At 49.9% G+C, this 21,038-nt stretch overlaps 1 protein-coding gene across 3 annotated transcripts in view; it reads right to left on the reverse strand.

The window, feature by feature from the left end:
• Nucleotides 1–21,038, reverse strand: part of NCKAP5 (NCK associated protein 5) — a 264,077-nt gene that overhangs the window by 212,781 nt on the left and 30,258 nt on the right. Inside the window, exon 1 of one of the 3 annotated variants that reach the window (XM_061557709.1) lies at nt 9,936–10,238. The exons of the other annotated variants lie outside the window; for them this stretch is intronic. Coding sequence (XP_061413693.1) covers nt 9,936–9,956 — 21 coding nt within the window. The 5' untranslated portion in view covers nt 9,957–10,238. Of the gene's footprint in view, nt 1–9,935; nt 10,239–21,038 lie in introns of those variants that run through there. 3 annotated transcript variants of the gene reach the window in all.

Consider the following 21,038-nt stretch of genomic DNA (forward strand, 5'->3'; position numbering starts at 1 on the left):
GTTCGGTTACGGGAAGAGACACGTGCACGTGCATCACAGTATGAGCCAGACACGGTGAAGCTTTTAAAAGCCAGGCCCAGTGGGCAGCAGGGGCAGTGCTATGGGTTGGGCCCCACACCACCAAATATTCCCCTTTAGCCCCCACCTCCCACCTCCAACCTCTCCCCCCCGTTCACTCTCCTCTCTAGCAGTGCAGCACTGCGACGGTGGCCCCCACACCACAGCTCTACTGCCCCCCCCCCCCATCCGAGAGTATATGGAGCACCACGTGGATTTGTAAAGCTCCTGAACCCACGAGGCTATAGGATTACGAGGACATGGCAGTGTGTGGACCTTCGAGTGTTACGGCAGATCGTGAAATCATCGATGTGGACATTTGAATGTTATTACCTTTTATACGTTAAGTTCTCTTTTAGGTGTACACATTTCTTGCCGTAATCAACGCACGCACACTCCTTAGGAAATGGCCAAACATCCCAAAGCAGAGGGGCCTTCTTGAACAAAAATTACATGACAGGACGCTACACGCATGCACGATCGCACCAATATTCGATGGCAGGACAGTTGAGCCGAAGAGCATTTTTAAAATGCCATTCTTTGGTTTCTCATATTCCCACGCCTTACCGTCTCTTCGTGCAGGTCTTGTGTAGCAACAGTAAGAGACCAATCCAGCAAGAGCCTCAGCCTCCAATGGCTGCAATGTGCCGGGCTGCACCCACGCATCCATCGTGCGCGAGGACATGCCCGGCCAAGGCTGCACGTGACCTCTACGCAAGGACTCCAGAGAGCCAACGCCACCGAGCAGCAGAGGCAGCAGCAGCAGGAGCAGCCACAGCAATCGGAGGCAGGCACGACCGTAAAAGGCGGATGTGACAAAGACGATGGCAAAAGACCACGTATCCCCAGCGCAGGCTGCGTAGATGGCTGGGTGCAAGTGCCACAAAGCGAGCACCTTTGAAGGCCGGTACGGGCACGCAAAGGGGTGGCGTGGCCAGCATCGCGCCCGGTCGCCTTCGTCTCCCCAGTGCAGACGTTTACGCACCACAGCCGGTAGTCGTCACAAGTCGAGTGATATTAGGGGCGGCACGGGACCAGTTCAGATACCGCTCACCACCGTTGTTCGCCTCGACGGGGAATACAACTCAGGTCGCGACATTCAAAGCACAGTGCGCTAACAATAGCGCCACATTAACACGTAGGCTTTCGCGACCAAAATCATCCATGAGAGTATTTTTTGGGGGCTAGATCGCGTAAATATATAAATGTGTCATTAAAACCCACCACCACCCGACGCAGCCAACTAGTAAGGGTTGTCACGTTAACAGAACATGCCAATTCTGTTCTGTACGCACTCTGAAAATTCTGAAAGATAGCATTTTCTCGATTCACGCCTCAATGTGTAACCTCCAACGTCCCCCACTGCTGCCGCCCACGAAAATCTGCAGAATTGGCTGCCTGGCAACAATTGTGACTGTCCTTTTTTAATTAATGAAGAGAAAATGACAGTAATTAATCATGATGTTTATGCAAAATACTCCTTCCGCCATTTCCATGAATTCCCCGGGGGCAGCTGTCAGAATTGCCCAGCTGCAGCAGCAGCAGCAGCAGCAGCGAGTTGCTCATCTGCACGGGAATGCGGAATCACTGTAGCGGCATTTAGACGGCATCACTACCGCAGGGGATGCCGTCGCGAGGAATAAGAGGGACACCGCTGACATCACAATAACAGTCATCTCGACGAATTCCGCTCTTCCGCAAAGGACTCTAGTGTCTGCAGAGCTCTAATATGAAACATGCAGGGGGGGGGGGGGAGGAGGGGGGTACTGGGGGGGCGCCCGACGGGGGACAAAAGCGAGCGAGAGACGCCGATCTCACCGTGCACTTGGGAGAAGTTCCCATGCAGCCGAGGCACCAGCGCGTGGGAAACGCGCAGCCATCCCTGCAGCTGTGGCTGCCGCCGCTCCCCGACCGCCCGGCCATCGCCGCCACGAGTTTTTGGGGAGGTTTTTTTCTTTTTCTTACCAAGGCGGCGCGGAAGCTGCCGGTGCCGCCCTGCGAGCGAGCGAGCACCCCGCCACTGCACCCACCATCCAATCACTCAGAAGCCCGGCGCAGTCAATATTTCAGCAGCCCGTCCCCTTCCCCTTCCCCGGCAGACCCGGCATGGCAGTTCATTTCCAGCGGCTCGCATGCAACGCCGCGTCCACCTCCAGGCATCGCGCCGTTTTTTTTTATCCAAAATGTGTCCTGCATATATTATTAATCCGACACCCACCACCCGTTCGGCAAAAATAAAACCGCGCGTGAAAATGTGACACGCACGTGCAGAATACGAATTGGAATTAAACCGTCGCAAAATTATATTTACAGGGCAGCAACCACCGCCGTCGTCCAAATGCCATCGCACTGCCGCAGGAATTTACGTATTCATACAGTAGAGAGGTGAGCGTTCGGGGCTACTCCGCGGAGACTTGTGCGGACGTTACGGTAATAACGGCGCCGTCAGCCCGCGCCGTTAATGCAATATGCGCGACAGTAAATCAGCGCAAATGCACGCGCGTCAGCCGGGTGATGAACCGCCAGCGTGATTAACCTTTCTTCTCAATAACGCTCGCCTCCATGGACACTGCCCTGCCGTCCCGCAGCAGCCCGGCTCACGCACTCCCTCTCCCTTTCTCTCTCCTCTACCTTGTCCTTCCTCAGCCTCCTTTCTTGACGCCCCAACATCGGCATTTCTCTCCCTCTTGCTCACTCTCTCGTATTTACTTTCTGCGCCTTGTGACGGATGGATCTCGACAGAGCCAGTGACCGTGACCTTTCTTAAATCAAGGTTCCTTCATTTGGCGGCGAGCGTATGTGGCGCGTGGTGCAGGACGGTGGACACGCGCGGCCGCGATCGTCGTGACGGACGTTATTTTTTGGTGTAGTTTCTTCCACTCGCTCATATCCGTGCATCTGCGGCGTTCACGGTTCACATCTTAAACCTGCCTCTTGCCCCCCCCCCCCCCCCCCCCCACAGGTGGAGCAGAGCGGCGAGGTGCAGTGTGCACCGTAACGAAAAGCTCGCTGACCAAAGCCAACGGAACCTGCAGACTTTACACAGTGCTAACCCTGACACTGCCCTAACTGGAGTGCCAATACCATATTGGCTATGAAGCTCAAATTTGTTTAAATCATCCCAGTACTTTGCAACCACTTGCAAGCTCACGAGTTAAACCACCGGCACCGCGTTTGCTTTCCCTCGATTACCCACAGAGCACGGTGCCCAACAAAGCGCATCGCATTTGTCAACGCGTCCACACGCGTGCGGCTCGCGAGGAGGACTTGACGAGTTACTGGAGCACAAAGTAGTCCCTTATCCGTCTCCTGGTAGCTGCGGCTGCTTGAGAAGTAAAGCCCTCCTCACCCGTCCACTTGTGCGCTCCGTTTAGCCCCGCGAGGGCCGCATGACACCGCAGCCAACGGAGCCGCGCATGAGAGTGGCAGTAAAGCACAATTCTAAGTGCTCACATAAAACTGCCAGGGAATAAACATGTTTTATTGCTAAAGGAAAGAAGTGTAATTGACAGTCACTCTGCTAGCGGTGAAAGAGGCATGTAGGTCAATCATTAGTATTGCATCTGTTTTATCACGGCGTATATAATGCGGGACGGAATCATGCGGAGGCTCGAATTGTCCTGTTGTCACGTGCGCATTTGATGCTTCCCATTTAGAACTCAACCCAAACGAAAATCCCATTTTGCACGTCTCTCTCCAATCAGCAACTGTGGACAACAACACTTTGATCCATCTGGGTCTCATCAGCATGGCGTAAAGTTGTAATCTTTCCAAAAACTACATGTACACGATGCGCCCTAATGTGCAAATAATGAAACATTTTTCACCGTTATGATGTTTTTTATTATTCCGCTTGTTTACCCAGGAATGCCTCACCGAGTCTCGTGACCGTTTTTCAAGAGGGTCCTGCCAAGCCTTTGCAGGAGGGGGTGATGATTGTGGTGCAGATTCCACGTGAGGAATTTGTGGAGTAATGTTTAAAATTTGGCAAACATGGACAAAGACGCCAGCAGATGATGGTCGAATCTTGTGAATGATATCACGGGATCTTGTGAATGATATCACGGGATCTTTAACGTCCACTGTGTAGCGGACGGTATTGTATTTTGCGGATAAATACACATGCAGTATTAATCGGTGTGGCCGCTGGGTTCGAACCGTCAACCTGCACAACGAGCGTTTGAAAAAGTGGATCGAGTAGGGTCCACGATAACATCCGCACCACCGATCAACACGGTCCGGTGCAAAATAAGTTCAACATATACTCGACACCAGATCGCCAACATACCTTACGTGTGCATCGCAGATGTGCTTGGCTAAGAAATTAACCACAGGCTCAAACTAGGCATGGTGCCATTCGGCTCTAGCCAAATAAAACAAACTACACACACTCCAAAGGATATCATTCAAATGACCCTACAATTCATGGGCAGGGTGGAGTGGTTAATATCTAACAAAGAACGGAATATAAAGGTTTAATATTACAACGTGTAATAGTTTTATTTTTAAACCTACCTTTTTCTTAAATGCCAAACCCCAATGAAAAAGTTTTCGACACTGTACTTGGGTTTTTTTGCTCCACACATTTTTTTTATCTTTTTGTTTCAGGTATAATAATAATAATAATTACATCTCGTTTGCACGGTCTGCCTCAATTGTTCTGTCCATACTCTCACTCTAGGGTCGACTGGACATCTGTGAAAAAGAGCATTACAGTTCATCGGGTTCCTCCAGTAAAAATACATATTCTGATGCTGATCTGATTCTGACTCGAATTTTAAACACTCATCCAAATGTGGTGCCAGCGTACATCTCAAATAATCATTGATCACGCAAGCAATCTGACGCGTGCGTAATGAGCACAGTCCAATTCCTACTTGCTCGACGCCCGTTAAATGGGTTGGCAAAACATCGCACCGCAGGACCCTCCTTAAACTAAACAGTCAGCGAGGACTTCGAGTAATTAAAGGGCCGTGTTGTTATATTATTGCTCTGTAATTAACACAACCCGTAGAGGGGCTCTCTAGAGGGGCTCACGCTAAGTGGAGGCCCTTACGGCACAAGTGACGTGAGCAAGTAACTTCAGTTCTGCCCCCTTGCCATGGACTTTTAATGAAGACAGACTTCCCAACACCACCACCACCAACAACCTGTTGACTTTACCGAATAAACCAGAGAGTATGGATTCCTGCAATCAGGAAAGCTTCAAATCTAAAAACAACCTCAAAGCGACGATATGTTGCATGCGTTTTAAAAGGCGTGCCGTTCGCAATTGGCATAACCTTCCTATGCCAAGTCTCAACAAGTCAGGAGCACGTGCACATCTTGAGACGTTTAGGTTACGTAACTTAGCGCCTCGTAAGTTAAAGTTGTTGTTTTGTCGTAGGCTGATGCTCTGCGATTGCGAGAGCTCCTGCAGGCCAACAGTGCAGCTGCCAGAAGCACTCGCGACGCCAGAGGCCACCAGGCCGCAGCTGTGCGCAACCCGGTGCGCAGAACTCACCGAGCGGCGCGACTCTCACTGCACCGGCACCGCCGGCGGTTTCCGTCGCGGATGGAATGGCACGTCACCTCCATAGAACCCTAATAGAGGTTGTTTGGGTTAGATCGCGTGAATATAAACGTTGTGTCGTTAAACCCGCCACCACCCGACACAGCCAATTAGTTGAGGTTCGTCAAGTAAAAACAAAAGTGCCAATTCATTACTAGTACAGCATACCGTGTGTTGAGAGAGTAACCCCACAACATTTCTAATCCGAGTCACGACGTTTCGCCAGTAATTACAACCAGCATCATCAGGTGATAGGCAGAACCATAGAACCCTGCCCGAGTGCTGCCACCTGCACCACCGCCACCATGGCCGAGCTAACGTCACAGATCCACTCCAAGCTCCTACGACCTACAACAGCACGGCAACTACGACTGCAGACAGCACATATTACAATGCCTACTAGCAAACTATCACATGTTACAAGGACTACTATTAAACCGTTCAAACGTCAGTTCGTCACTTGGCTCACTTTTAAATAGTAACTGCACCGTTCGAGTGTACTGCACTTGTTGAAAGGGAAAGTTGTGGCGCGATTGTTCGTGCTCCATGCTGTGACCCTGGCAAGCCGAGTTTAATTCCCAGCCAATGAATGGGTACGATTTATTATGACAGCACCTACTCAGTGTGAGTAATGGCCTCTTTTGCGATGTTATCAAAATGTCTACACTTGAATACTTTACCTTTTTATACTATTTTCAGGTCGTCGTTAATCTTAAGAAACCGGCCAGGTGGCACAGTGGTCAGAGTGTACAGCTCACAACTGGAAGGTCATTAGTTGAAATCCCTGTTGGAAGTTTACTCAGCCCAATCATCCATGCGTGGTTGATAAATTACCATGCCACTTAGAGAAGATGTCAACAGTGCTGGTCCTACAGAAATATCCACCATGTGAATGTTGAACTTCCGCCAATGGCTCTAAACAGGTCATTGGCACCACCACACACTCAATTCGGTGGGAAACAACTGTCACTTGTTTCTAATAACTCCTGAAAATGACAATTGCTTTATTTTCACCTTAGCGCATTTTCCAAAACCCCTCGCACAAACATACATTTTTAGTGTTCATTTGAGTGCAATTTCTTTGCAAGATCAATAAATGATATATCCAATTATGCTTAATTCATGCAAATGTAAAAGGTAAAAAATCAACAAACTCCGCGTGCAATTGTGACAATCAATCACACGCATATTTAGCAGTGCCGGCGAATAATTATGTAGCAAATAAACAATCGAACGAATTAATTCCGCATTTAACTGCCAGAGGCATGTGCATATACCGTGACTTGAATTAATAAAATGAGATGACCGTGTTTTACCATAACTGTGGCCGAGTGAACCATAGTTCAATGTGATCTGCAGTGGAGACTTGCCACGAAAGACAGCGGCCCACAGATGGAAACTCATAAGAAATGCATCAGTTCATACTGATGTTTTTTTTATCTGTTTAATACCTCACTTGGGAAGGCAACCTGTAAAAAATGGTATTATTAAACCATACATCACAAGAATGTGTCTTCTAGGTGTGATGTAACGCACATATGCCAAATAAATTATTGCAATAATAATATGTATACGTAGTCATAATAATAATTGCAATAATTTACGGCCCAATGTTAATCCACTCCTGCATGAAGGCCTCCCCATGCCGTGTGGCACAAGGAGGTCACTCATCTCAGTGGGGGATGGTGAAGGGAGGCCAGGCCCAGGGCTAGTTCATATATCACTCTCCGCACTCCTCGTGTTAACCATGGCCGAGAATCTAACTCATGCTGCTGCGTTCATAGTGCAGTGCACTGAACACCGAGCCACAGATCCACACCCTTGTTATCATAAAGTATCATGCCTATGTGAAATATTTCCGTGGCAGATTAGTCCGCGAGAAACCCTCCTCAAGTCAGCTTGTTCCAAGTCAACAATGGGTTAAGGGCTCTCATTCCAATGGCCATTCCAAGTAGGTGGTGGAAATTCCACATTCTCATTGAAGACGCCAGTCTAGCCATACGATGGTTACATATTACAAAGTCGTAGACTGTTGCTGTTACTCAACTGGGATTTGACATCGTAGCATCGTAATATCGGCCCGATTGAGAATACCTGTGACCGGACCCTCCTGAATAATAATCATGGAAATGAGGCTTTCCTGGGTAAAAAAAAAACAACGCATTCTAATAACATTAACGCAAGCACACACACACCGAGTATGTGTGCACCCTGAATACGAATCGTTTTGGTTCTGTGCACGGTGGACAATAAGTCCCCATACCCTTGTCTTTAAAAACTAACATTATTCATAGTGAAGCAAGGGTACAGGGACTTGCCGCCCACGGTTTCATACATTAATGTAGTATGCAGTTGTAAAGTCTCATCCATTTAGCTGCACACCAGATACACTCATGCATAGACGATAGTATGGCATGATTAGTAGGAGCTGTGGACGGTGTGGAGGTGGAGGCTTTTATTCAGCAGTAGATAGCCAATGGATGGTGATGATATCGAACACAGATAGAGTCTAGTCTATTGAAGGTGGATGCATATACACAGCTCTGGATTGTAGAGCTACATCTCGTACATCCAGACGATGGGGTCATCGAGTGATTGATGTAAGTTGTGAAGCTCTCGTCGAGTGGTAGGGCTATAATTGGATGTTTGGCAAACAAACGCCCTCGTCTATGCTTAACCCCAGAACATCGTAAAACCAATGTTTCTAAAGGCCTGGAGGAGCTCGACTGAATTCACTCACGAGGCAGAATCAGCCGAAGGCTCTCCTTCGTTGCTTTGCGTCTCGCGCTCAACACAACCAAGAATCCCTCCCGTGCTGAAAGCAGGGAACTTCACCTTCCGTGGAGTGCGACACTAACGTCGACAGAAAGCCACCAGAGCCACGATCGCCAACATCAAATTAGCAAACAATTCACTTCCACATCTATGACCGTCCATGTTAATAAAACAAATGTACACATCCCGTCCGGGAGTGCAAACTTTCAGTAGCGTTGGTTCAACAACAAGCGGATTCTCTGGGGCGGTCTGGCATGTCGGTGTCTCGTACGCAGCCAGGCTTGATTGAATGTTGACTTAAAACTTTCGTGACTGCAGGAATTCATATTCTTTGGTTATTTGGGTAAAGTCACGTAGATATAAAAAATTAAGTGAATGAAAATTAAAAATGTCGACTCTAACCTGGTAGGTTTGGTTGAACCAATTCTGGAGAACTACCAGATGATTCATAGGCAAAGACCCCCCTTCTCTCTCTCTTAGATATGGTTCCTAGTTCTATGCAGGTCAACATATACATAACCACACACGCCGCAGGGCCAATGCCATTGGCAATTGCCGGCAGACGCATCCTGCGCGGGTCATGAATGAGCGTGGAGCGTTTGAGAGACGCATTTAGCGGTGTCAGCATACAAGCAAAACTCCGTTCTGTTTCCACATTAAACGCACAGCCAGAATGTGGTCCATCAGCCTCTTGCTTCTCCAGACCGACATTAAACCACCAGCGTTTAAGCAAAAAAACGTCTGCACCGGGTTCGACCTTCTTGGTCTCATCAGCAGAGATGGGCTTGTTAAACAAACGCCGATTGATAATATTGGCAGGATCTCTTCAGGAGAGCGATGGAGCCCCGTTCGCGTGTCTATATAGAGATGGTGGTGGTTGTTGTTGTTGCTTGCGTGTGGGCAGGATGTCAATGGCACAGGTGGTGCGACTTTAGCATGTGGATGGGTGCAAGCACGGCGGCATCGTTATGAGCGAGTACTGGCAGAGAGAAGCACGTGTATTTAGAGATGCAGTCCAGAACGCCATTGCTATTCCCCAACTATGTCGGATGCGCCCCGGGTCTCGTCAGATCTCAGAAGCTAAGCAGGCGCTGAGCCTGGACGGTGCCATGTACTGGTGACCGCCAGGGTGCACAACGTTGGTGTGCGGGGCTACTTTGACAGCAGAGGCCACACAGGAAATACTGTCCGTATAGTGCTATACAGTACTGTACTTCTATGCTCGCGCGTAATTGCTCCCTTCTTTTTCTGACCGTCGTGAAGTATGGACATAAAATAAAGATCCCCCGCATAGCCTGAACAGACTGTCGGGGCAAGTGCTGTTAGCGATCACCTATGAAGGCCGGCACGGCACACGATGGGGTGGTGCGGGCAGCACCCCCTGCAGCCTTTGTCTTCCCGGCACTTGCGTTTACACATTGACCGACGTACTCATTTAAGGCCGAGTTGACCTAGGGGAGGCGCGGATAATCGCCACTGCAGCGCAGAGCAGCGCAGCAGTGCGCTAACCGCTGCGCCACCGCTCCACTCCACCGCCGCGCACGCCACTCACCTGCAGCTCCGCTCTCCGCATCACTCGGAGTCGCCTCTTCGCATCCAAATCTTCTACTCCGGAGATGAGCCCTCGTCACTCCCATCACCGACAGACACTCACACTCACACCCCTACGCCCACACACACACTGACACATACTCACTCACACTGATAGAGACACGCAGCAGCGGCGGCGGCACCAGCAATCCCATCCATCCCTCCTCGCCTCCCACTCCACTCGCTCCCTCTCTCTCGCCTCTCACACTCTCCCCCCCACTCCTCCTTCCTATGCAGATTACTGGAGGAAGGGCAGTTTCCGATGCTGACTCCCACCTCCTGACGATTAGATTCGGCAATTGTTTTCTTGTGTCGTTATTACCGTATCGTGTGCGCGCTCTTTGTGCGCCTTTTTTCGTTTAACCGGTTTCGACATTCTGGATTTCATCAACAGAGCCGGGCTTGTTAAACACAGGCTACTGACAGGAGCCACGTTCGCCTCGTCTTGAATCCACTGCTGGATGACGACCCCCCCACCACCCACGCCGTGCGTACGCGCAGGAGGGGTTATAATGATAAGGACCATACAAGTACAGTACAACATCAGGTGTCGCTTCACTGCCCTCTGCGACTAAAACGTGGCCGCACGGCCCGAACGCAAACCAGGCTCAAGCCTCCTTGCGAGCTTGCGAGATACAACGAGATCATCGCGTGCATTGTGGGTGACGAGTTCACCCAAAGTTCTACTATAATCTACGCATGGCGACTCATGTCGATGCTTACACAGCGCGTGCTTTCCGATGCATTGATGACGAGACGTAACAATCTATATTCACTAATCCTTCTACACATTCACAATAACTCTGCCTGATAATGAAATATATCAAATAGGCGACGTTTCGGGCGACGGCCCTTCTCCATCTCGCAATGCGCTGTTGTACTGTATTATGCTGCCCCCCGATTTAGCATGGTTGGCTACGTACGGCGCGAAAGAAGTTCAACATACATACCCTCACCCGCACGAAGCGTGCGGTGTTGATGATCAGATGATCATCATCACAGCAGCTGCGGCCGGGCTGAGTGTTCAATGAGATATGAGCAGGCCAATCAGAGAGACGTTGCTACAGGTGAGCCTAGATGCAACACAATGGTGTGCGTGCAGCCTCATCCAAACCAATCGGAATGCTGCACACTCGTTGTGCGTTATTAAAGCGCTTTGTTTCCTGGCGGCGCACTCATTGTTTCAGCTGCGACGGGCTTCATTGTGACGCACAGATCTGATGAAGGAGAATGGTGTGGGCGGGGAGGACTCGGGTGAGTGAGCAGGTAACATAGGTAGAAGGGAAGGGGTTGAGGTAGGGGTGGGACAGGTGTCGGAGCCGCCACCACCACGCTGGGTATCCCACCTCGGGGGGGTGGAGACACCTGGGACAGTGCTTACCTGACCGTCTGTAGACTGTACAAGCGTGCACACAACTACAGGGGCATGCCAGGCGCAGTAAACCATCACCGCTCTTAAGACGGAGGGTGTAGTGGCTTTCTACCCACCCTCCTCCGCATACAAATCATATTAAATATGTTACAGCCCTTTGTCAATCCACTGCTGGGTGAAGGCCTCCTCCTGCCGAGTCAAGTTGTTTGACCAACGTACACCAAACGTGATCGAGCTATGTGTGTATACACGTGCCACGTCATTACACCGCATATGACTGCGAGGTCACCACGAGATGGCAGTCCACCTGCCGATTCTGGATATACATGTGCGGACCTTTGAGTGTGTTGCTTCCTCGTATGTTTGTATATTTCTTTCATATCCAGATACTTCGGTTTCATTCCACATGCCCAACGCTCACCGATGGTTCACGCACTACACTATGAACCCGGCCACCTGGGGTTGATTCCCAGCCACCGCTAACATCAGGAGGGAGTGATTATCTAAATTAATCCTGGGTGCATTCCTCCGCACCAAGCCGCATTAGCCAGTGTGGTAAAGTATGGTTAAACACCCCCCACGACCGACACGGTATGGGGAGGTGGATTGACAAAGCGCTGGCGGCGCTTCGTTATCGTTGATGGGGGTGTGCGCAAGTGAGCAGAGACACCTGAGCACGTGGGCACACACGGGCATGGTGAGCAATGCTGTATTGGTCATATCGGTATTCACGTTGACTGTATTCATACAGGAGGCCCTAACGTGGTCCAAACGAGGTCAGGGTTCCAATTCGCCAAATTCAAAATTCACATCGCCGATTACTCAATTTGAGACTCTACACGGAAACCATCGCCCCCAATCGGTTACCTGGTTGAAGAAAATAACCTTAAAACTATCGGGTGGAGAACGAAACAGTGAACTCTATCCAAATTCAAAACGTTTTACATTTCTATCCCAAAATGTTTGGGAGGGAACAACGTGAAAATTAGTGTTTCAGCTTTTTGTAGTTATTAAACGTTACCGCTCTCCCAAAACATCGTTCGAATTTACATCAGGAACTCAGTGACAATTGTCGATGAGTATTGCACAGAGAGAACTTGGGGCATGTCAGAATCAGGCACGTGGCCGTGTGGGTGGGTAGGAGGGGTGATGTAAAGCCTATACAAGTGTCAATTTAGTCATTATTGTAATAACTATTCGCAGCCACTCGTCAATTCACTGCTTAATAAAGACCTCCGAATGATCTACAGTATGTTGAACTTCTTTCACGCCGTACATAGCCAACCGTGCTAATCGGCGGCACGGAGGTGTGTGTGTGTCAGTTCTGGGTGTTTGACCATACTTCACCCGTGCCGGCTGGTGAACGGTGGGCGGTGGGAAACGTGGAAGATGCCAAGGGCGAGGTTGGTTCAGATAACGCTCGCCACTCGCGCTCACCGTGGAATCAAACTCGGGTCACTGGGTTCATAGCGCACCGATAATGACAATCACCTGCACCGAATGCGTACACGCATTACATCAATAATTAACTACAAAGAATAAAATACAAACTAATGAGTTAGCCGTGAACCTCGGAGCATGCAAGAGAATATCAAAAAGAGCGTGCCACGGTGTGCATTTGTGCACGTATATGTCGGTGTTGCGTGAATGTGTGTGCGGTGGAGTGGGGAGCGGTAGTGTAGTGGTTAGGGCACTGGGCAAAGTGCAGCAGTCCTGGGGCTCCCCGAGGTTGACTCGATCTTAAATGAGAACTGTACCGAGTGCGGTGCGCAAACATCAGCGCTGGGGAGACAAAGACGGCCGGGCACGGGGCTGGCCAAGTTGCCTACATGGGGTCCGATATGCGTGCGGGAATAACACCATTGCCTCTTTTGAGTTATCTCAGCCGTACTTAAACGGTGCACGACGCACATCGGCAGCACCGGGGCCACAAAGGCGTTCGGGCGTGGGGCTGTCGCTCATCGTCCTCTCGTGCCAATAGGCGCTCGCAAACAGCTGCTCTGCACCAACGGTCTTGGAACGGAGGTCTCCGCGGTGCAGTGTTTTGTGCGTGCACAGTGCACGACTTGCAGCAGCAGCGGCGGCGTGGTGACGCAAGCGGCTGCTGCTGCGAGGCGCAGCGCCAGCAATGCGGTGCACGTGAGCGCGGCGTGGTGACGACGAAGACGTCCTGAAGACGCCGCAGAGAACAATAGCGGCCACGGAGACAATGCGCACGACGCTTGAACATCTGCCGACGCATCATGCGCTCTTTACGAATATCCCCGACAAAAACATGGAACCTTTCCGACCCTGGCTTTGTTGCACATTTGTAATTTTAGCCGGGCCACACACGCATTGTACATGCCCGTGTCCTCTCTGCCTGTAGCCGGCAGATACACGATACACGGCGCTACACGGATGCGCTCGGCTCATTTCAGACACGGAAACCCGGGCTATAAATAGAGCCACTTGGTTACGAGTCTATCTGTTAATTAGAGGATATTTCTTCAATAAAACGCTGGCTGTGCGGCTGACACTCGTGCACTAAGTCAAGACGTTTAATGAATAATCAGTTACATTATCGAGATTTATAGCACATTTCTGAAATAGTTAGTAAAAAAGGCGACGTTTTGTCCAATGGCCCTTCTTCATAACAGAGTCAAGGGGCCAATGCCTGAAACGTCGTCTAATATAAATACTATCTCTGTGTTCCTCTTTAGGGCAGTGTTATTGACGACTGTGTTGAGGTTTTGTTATTGGTGCCTGTCTATCATGGCCAATATTCAGTCTCAAATTTATTTTGGCTTAACTCGTAAACTCACAGGGGAGGTAAAGAACAAACGAGTCTGGCTGAATTCGGTTCGTTTACCTTAATTTTTGTACCCTGAGAATTCCATGACGGGACGGCAGCCAAGAGGTCAGACCCCGATGTGTGGGAGGGCACGACCTCCCCATGACGGTAAACACCGCGCGTGAGACGTTTGCCGGGCAGAGGGGGGCGACGAGACGGCAACTGCGCCGCGCTGCAGGCGCACGGCAGTGGTGCCAGCACGTGCGCGCCTCGTGCGCCGTGTCTCCCGCAGCCCGAGGCGCGTCCCCCGGACACTGAGAACATTCGCCACATTGTCCTGCGCCGCGTGTGCACGCACGCGTGCGAACACTCGGCGATCCGTTATCAGAGAAACCCCAACGACTGCAGACCAACACCCCTACCCCCCAGAAAACCCCGGCACATTCCCTTCATTCTGCCCATCAGCAGATGTCTGCGGGGGGGAGGGGGGCAATCCACGCATCGTTTTCCAATCCGAATGGGATAAATATTGGTAAATATAACGGAAGGGCGGAGTGCGTCAGTGCACAAAAGCCCGCGGTTAAAGGTCGCCCGTGCTTTGCTGCACCGCGCCCCATGCCACCCAATGTCCGCGTGCCGCGACGGAGCGGGGTTCGTCGCGAGCGGGTGAAGGTGCCACAGTCAGTGGCGAGCGAGCCGCGTCTATTACTGCACGAGCCTCGAATCAAGTGGCTGGCTGGGGGCGAGACGCGGGAGTTTAATGGGGGAGGGGGGAGCGCGTGTCCACGTCACAGTGGCCCGCGGCTCGGAGGCCGCGGCAGTGATGGAGAAGCGCCGTGACCCCCGTGCGCCTCTCTGCCGGGCGGATATCACAAACAGGCGGCGTCTCTGCTGTGATCGGCTGACGCCGGCGGGCGAGTGAATGGATCTCTGTGCAGTTTTGACGCGCGCGTGCGGACACGTGCACGCGCAGCGTATCCGCTGCCCTTCGACGCCCGGTCTCGTCATAGGAACGTGTGTAGTGGGTTCGAGCGCGTGCGTGGTGCGTATGTGTGTGCATTTTGCCCCAAACAGTCTGTTAAGGCTATGGGTTGGGGTGGATCTTTGTCTTTGTGCATTCCTATCGTGTGGCGTCATGTCATGTGCGCTGTTGTTTGTTTGTTTGCGCGCGTGCCTTTATTTGACCATGGCGTCATTTGTGTTTGTGTCTCATTGCTTTGAAGTGAATGCGAGCTCGGGGACGATCCCCTGCTCTGTGGATGAATGATAAATGTGGGTGATGTGTGTGTGTGTGTCCGTGCGGCAAAGACAATGAGCGTGGCGTAGCGGGTTCGCTAACGGCCACCAACACCAGTGACGATTATCTGAACCGGTCCTGGGCCTCCCCTAGGTCAAATCAGCCTCAAATTAGTACCTGGTACGTGGAAATTCCATATTCCTATGGCAGGGGCGAGTCTGTCCATAGTGGCACTCATTTAATGTTGGATGTAAAACGAGGAAATCAAACGTCATCAGTTAGGTGTCAACATTTCCCAGTGGAATTACGTATAAGCTGGCAACAACCCATCAAGACGGCGAATACTTCATTTTTCCATATGTCCCACATTCTTCACAACCACAATCCCATTTAACATTTTTTAATGAACAGGGAATTTTTATTTTGTTCATCAAATATCACTGAACGGAAATTTATGACGTTGACTCGTGAACAGGAAGCGCAGGAAACGAGGATGGTTGACCCGCAGGTCACTCCTCGTTCATGTTGGGATAATGTGGCACAGCGATGGTTTAGTCAGAGCCGGCGTTGTCTGCAGGCAGAGTGGGTGATGCTCCCCCGTCCTCTCCCCCCACCGCCTTCACCCAACTTGGTTCGGCTCACGCCTCGCAATAATCTACACAATGTCAGCAAATGTGATGGCGGTTTGGAAAAGTGTAATTGAACATTACGGCATTTTGTTTTACAAACATGCCGACAGGAGGGCTGCGACATCCCGTGAAAGGGACGCAATAGCGGTGCTCTTCACACCACGATGTCTCTGCTTAACGCATCATTACAAATCTCCCGCGGTCTCCTTGATGTTCATCTCGAGAGCATCACTCCCAGTCCCAACCCCCCCTCTGGTTCCGTCAGGAGGCCAGACAGAGAGCGACGCGTGTGTGTGTGCTGGGGAATGTGTTTGTGTATTTTTACGGGGGTTTTTTTTTCTCTTCAATCTGTGCATGAGGTAATGCTTTGCAGCAATTGGGCACACAGAGGGGTCCCATTTGTCTCACGAGCAGTGCATCGCCCTGACTAAAACAAACGTACGTCTCTCGTGAATTTTCCATGGAACATCGTGAATTGTACCGCTATACTCAACCGTGCCGTTGCATGCTACATTTTCCCACGTCTTCAAAACAATATGCAGCACTGTGTGTATTAATGCCGTATATCAAATCGCTTTCACAGTCGAGGGATAAGTGTTTAACAAGTACGCAATTCTCAAAACTATTTCACCGGAGTTGGCCGCGCGACGCTCAAGTGGCTCAGCCCGAGTCAGGCTCAGAGGCAGCGTGACTGAGATCCAATGCGGATGTGAGCCACCTGCGATTAAACTGGGCTCTCAACTTGTGGCGAGTTCATTGGTCTCATCTTGGAACACATTGTCTACCAAAAGAAGAAAAATAAACCCCACCATTAAATTAGGTTATTCGTTAAATTAAACTTATTTCAACGGTTATGAGGAATAGTATGTTTGCTATTCAACGAGAACACCATTTGCAGGGAGGGCATCCACAGGTGTGTATAAGGAGCCGACCGGCATGACTTGAGAATAAGCCGGTAACCCTTCTTGAGCCATCTCCAACACACGTGGTGCACGACTGCTAAGGATTAGAGTACGTCTCATAACACTGCGAAAGTCGCCTGCATCGCAGCTTCCCCCAACTAAACGAATCACCGCCGTGCGCGTGCAGCCTCGTCTCGCTCAGGGTTGCGATTTCCGCATGGAAAATGCGGAAGGAGGGTTCAAATTTTCCCGCATTTTTGCTAAAGTCAACCGCAAACGGTGGAAAGACTACTCCTATGACCGCGCGCTTTTAACAACACGGTAATGCGTTCTATTGGAAAGGATACATGCAAGGCCCAGCATCACGTAGGGCTTTGAGTTACTGATTGGAATGAATATATGATTTCCGCATTTCCGCACAAGAACCACATACTTTATTCAAAAGCGGAGCCGTGATTACGAGCACATGTACATGATGTATCCTTTCCAATAGAACGCATTAACGTGTTGTTAAAAGCGCGCGGTCATAGGAGTAGTCTTTCCACCGTTTGCGGTTGACTTTAGCAAAAATGCGGGAAAATTTGAACCCTCCTTCCGCATTTTCCATGCGGAAATCGCAACCCTGGTCTCGCTCTCAACTCGGCGTCCCGTCCCACAATAGGCACTTCCTGCTGTCATCATTAGCATTAATAATTATTATGACAAAATTACGGCAATGTTCAACGGAGATGTAGATTTTTCAAAAACAAATAAATAAATGTCTGCCCACAATCACTTTCATTTGGGTCGGGCGCGGTGCTCCGTGCGCTATAAGCCGATTAGACTTTAGTCACGGATCGTTAGTACGTCCACAGTGCGGGTGGGGTAAGAGGCGTTCTCTCGCTCGGGTCTGTGAACGATGTCCCTCGCCGCATGACTGCCTCCTGAGAAGTTTGCCAAGGGGAGCCAGGCGGGCTCTTATCGAGGACGTTCATCGATTCGGCCCCCTCGCCGAGCTGCTGAAGGAAGAAACAAAACCGGGACCCAAAACATTCGCGGGGAGCGGGGGGGGGACCTGCAGCAATTCCCCAGATAGCTCGCACAGCTAAGTATGCAGTGAGGCCGAAATAAAAACGTGTTGAACACAGTTCAGTGTTTCAATGTAACAGCTGTAGAGTGAAGCTTCTTTTATTTTTTACAAAGCCATCAAAGAAAGAATGCGATTAAAGCGGAACATAAAATATTGACAAAACAATAAAAGGGAGGGGAAGGAACGGGTCGCGGGTATATTTTCGGCACGCTGCCACGCTCTGCGCAGCATCGCGGGGGGCCCAGAAACTCACCCTAAAATAGAGGGGGTGGGGGGGGGGAGAAAAGAACCCATTGATTGCCGAGAACGGCACTCACTGCATAGAAACAAAACGATGGGGGTAAAGAGTGGAGCTCTCAAGATCGAAGGGGGGCCCTGTTGTTCTCTGGCCATCCAGTAGGTGATGTCATCGCGACAGAGTGCAAGAGGGCGCAGGACAGGGAGAGAAAGAGCCCTTGACAATAAGCGAACACTTATGCAAAGAAGTGGTGAAGAACCGCGTGGCTCTGTAACGGAGTGTAATAAAACGTGACTACAGCAGAGGCAGGGGCATACTGGAATACTTCAAATCCCCACAGTGCTTTTTCATTTCCACGTAAAATTATTAGCATATTTACAGCATTCTCCCGCTGTAATCTTCAGAGAATATGAGCACTGGAAAATAAAGCGCTCAGGTATTCATCCTGCCTTTACCCACCTGCCAACTCCGTTGCTGCTCTGGCTGAGTTGTGATGCCTTGCACTTTCCTAACGTGGCGATGTATCTGCAGTTGACTCGGCAACATTGCCGGTCTGCTCTGCATTATTTCTTCCTTTGACGACTCAGAGCCCGTGCCTGGTGGCCTTTCAGTTGGATTCAGCTCCGGGTCTGCAGTTGAGGATGCGAGCGCTGGATTGATTTGACGCCACGGTTCGTGATGATGTCATGCTCGTGGCTGGCGCTGAAGGACGCTCCACGGAGCGGGCTCTTTGTGTGCGGTGTGAACGCTGCGGCTCACCCCGAGACCAACTGAAGCTACAGGAGGGCCTCCAATAGCCCTTGAGGCCGAGCACTTTGACCCACAAATTCCTCCCGTGTTTTTGTAAGGACACTAACCTTAACATTGCTGCAAATTATTAAACAAACCGTTATTATTCGAACCAGTATCGAATGGTCAGGATTTGGGATCTTATTCTTTGTGAGTTGGTGATGTTTGGGAAAAATGTGAGCCTGTCCTGGTGTTCATGGACAAGTGTCGCAATTAGCTACTCAATGATGACCTGGTTTATCGATTAAAATAATGTTTCATGCTCATGACGCATGTATAGAATTGTGCATGTGTGATGATGTATTATATAAAACATACATTGAACGTAATGGTATGGTTATGTTACACTTGGGGTGAATGGAGCGAACTAAACTGTACAAACAAGACAGAATAAATGAGGAACAATTCAAGCAATATGGTAAAAACTAAACTAAAAGATGATAAATTCTTAACTCAGACTGCGACAATTCATCAACTCACTTGGGGGTGTCACTATACGCCAAGCCTGAATGAGACCTTGAAACATAATTTAAATGCAGCCGCACATTTTAACCTCATAGTTTTAATGACCCCTAGTTGGCATTTGACATTCAATTGCACGTGCTCATCATGATGGTGATCTACTACACACCAATAGTAGACTTCCAAGAGTAGTCTATCAAATACATTGATCGATTTTATAAATAAAAATTGAGTCCTTTAAAAATGGTGAAACGCCTGGCACCCAACCTCGAAAACGCAGGACAACTCACCACAGCTCCCTCCCACCGTCACCTCGAAGGGCCTATCGGAGTGCTTTAGATTTTTAAAATATTAATGCACGGCCATTTGTTAGTTCACTGCTGGGTGGAGGCCTCCACACACCGCGGGTCAGTCACGGGGGGGGGGGGGTAATTACTTCGCCACAATGGTCAGTACACGTTTAGTAGAGATGGTGGTGGTAGGGGAGCCACGACCGATTCTGATATCACTCGCCACTGATGCTAGCCGGGGCCGGGAATCAAACTCAGCTCGGTCAGTTTCACAGACAATGCGTGCATTACCAACGCATATTTGATTGCACGTTTTACTACAAGCACGTGTGGTTAATGTCAACGTGATGTCTTGTAATAGTTATCTATTTTTTTGTTTGAACATTGAAACATCTTGACACATTTTTTGGATCAACACGTTGGTTAGTTGGTGAGGGTTGGTGAACGAAAGGCACAGGGCCGGTTCATACATCACTCGCCATTCAATGTCAGACGTAGCCTTGAGTCTAAGTAAAATCGCCAGGTTTACTAAACCACAGTGCCTCCGCTCCCCAACTGACCGTGTTTAATGTACCATGTTTGTCTTCAAAATAAGGCCTATTTCGTTATTTGATTATGATAATCATTATTAAAAACACATTGCTTTGGAACGAGTAATCGCATCATACAGTTCAAAAGATCACTGCGTGTCAGACGAGTGGATATTACAGAGATGAATCAGGACTCAATGGAGGCGGGGAGGACATCGTGGGTTTGTGAGTAAAGGACATTCTGTGTGTGTGTCTGAAAATCACACGCAGGAGTGCATGTGCGTAGCGGGCACTCCGCCTGGCATCTCAAGGCCACGCTACCGCCCTCTCCATCATCTGCCTCTTCTCCATCTGTGTCCATTGAAACAAATAATAATAACGCAGCCAGACAGCAGGCATGTGCTAACGATCCCTCCCATTGTCCCGTCATGGAGCTGTTCCGTTTCAAATTAAGCGAGGAATGCATCTAATACAATCAACCTCTTTCTTCAAACAATAAGCGCTTCTGCACAGCTTTATTAGTAATCGGGGCCAAGCATACATGCCATTTGCCTCACTTCGGCAGTAATCTATTCAACAACTTAACGGATTAGGCTCACCGCTAATGCTTGATCAGTTTGTTTCAAAGCCATCAGAGCCGAGCTGTCTCTCTCTCTCCCTCTCTCGCTCTCTTTAATTGGCTTTCCTTCGCCCCGAGATGCGGCTGTTTACAGCGCCAGCGATTGGTTATCTGGAACTCGAATCTCCCCGTCTGCGCGTGGTTCAGGTCCGTGC

Source organism: Lethenteron reissneri, chromosome 23 (assembly GCF_015708825.2).
Source record: "Lethenteron reissneri isolate LAM-NWPU_2019-01 chromosome 23, ASM1570882v1, whole genome shotgun sequence".
Taxonomy (NCBI): domain Eukaryota; kingdom Metazoa; phylum Chordata; class Hyperoartia; order Petromyzontiformes; family Petromyzontidae; genus Lethenteron; species Lethenteron reissneri.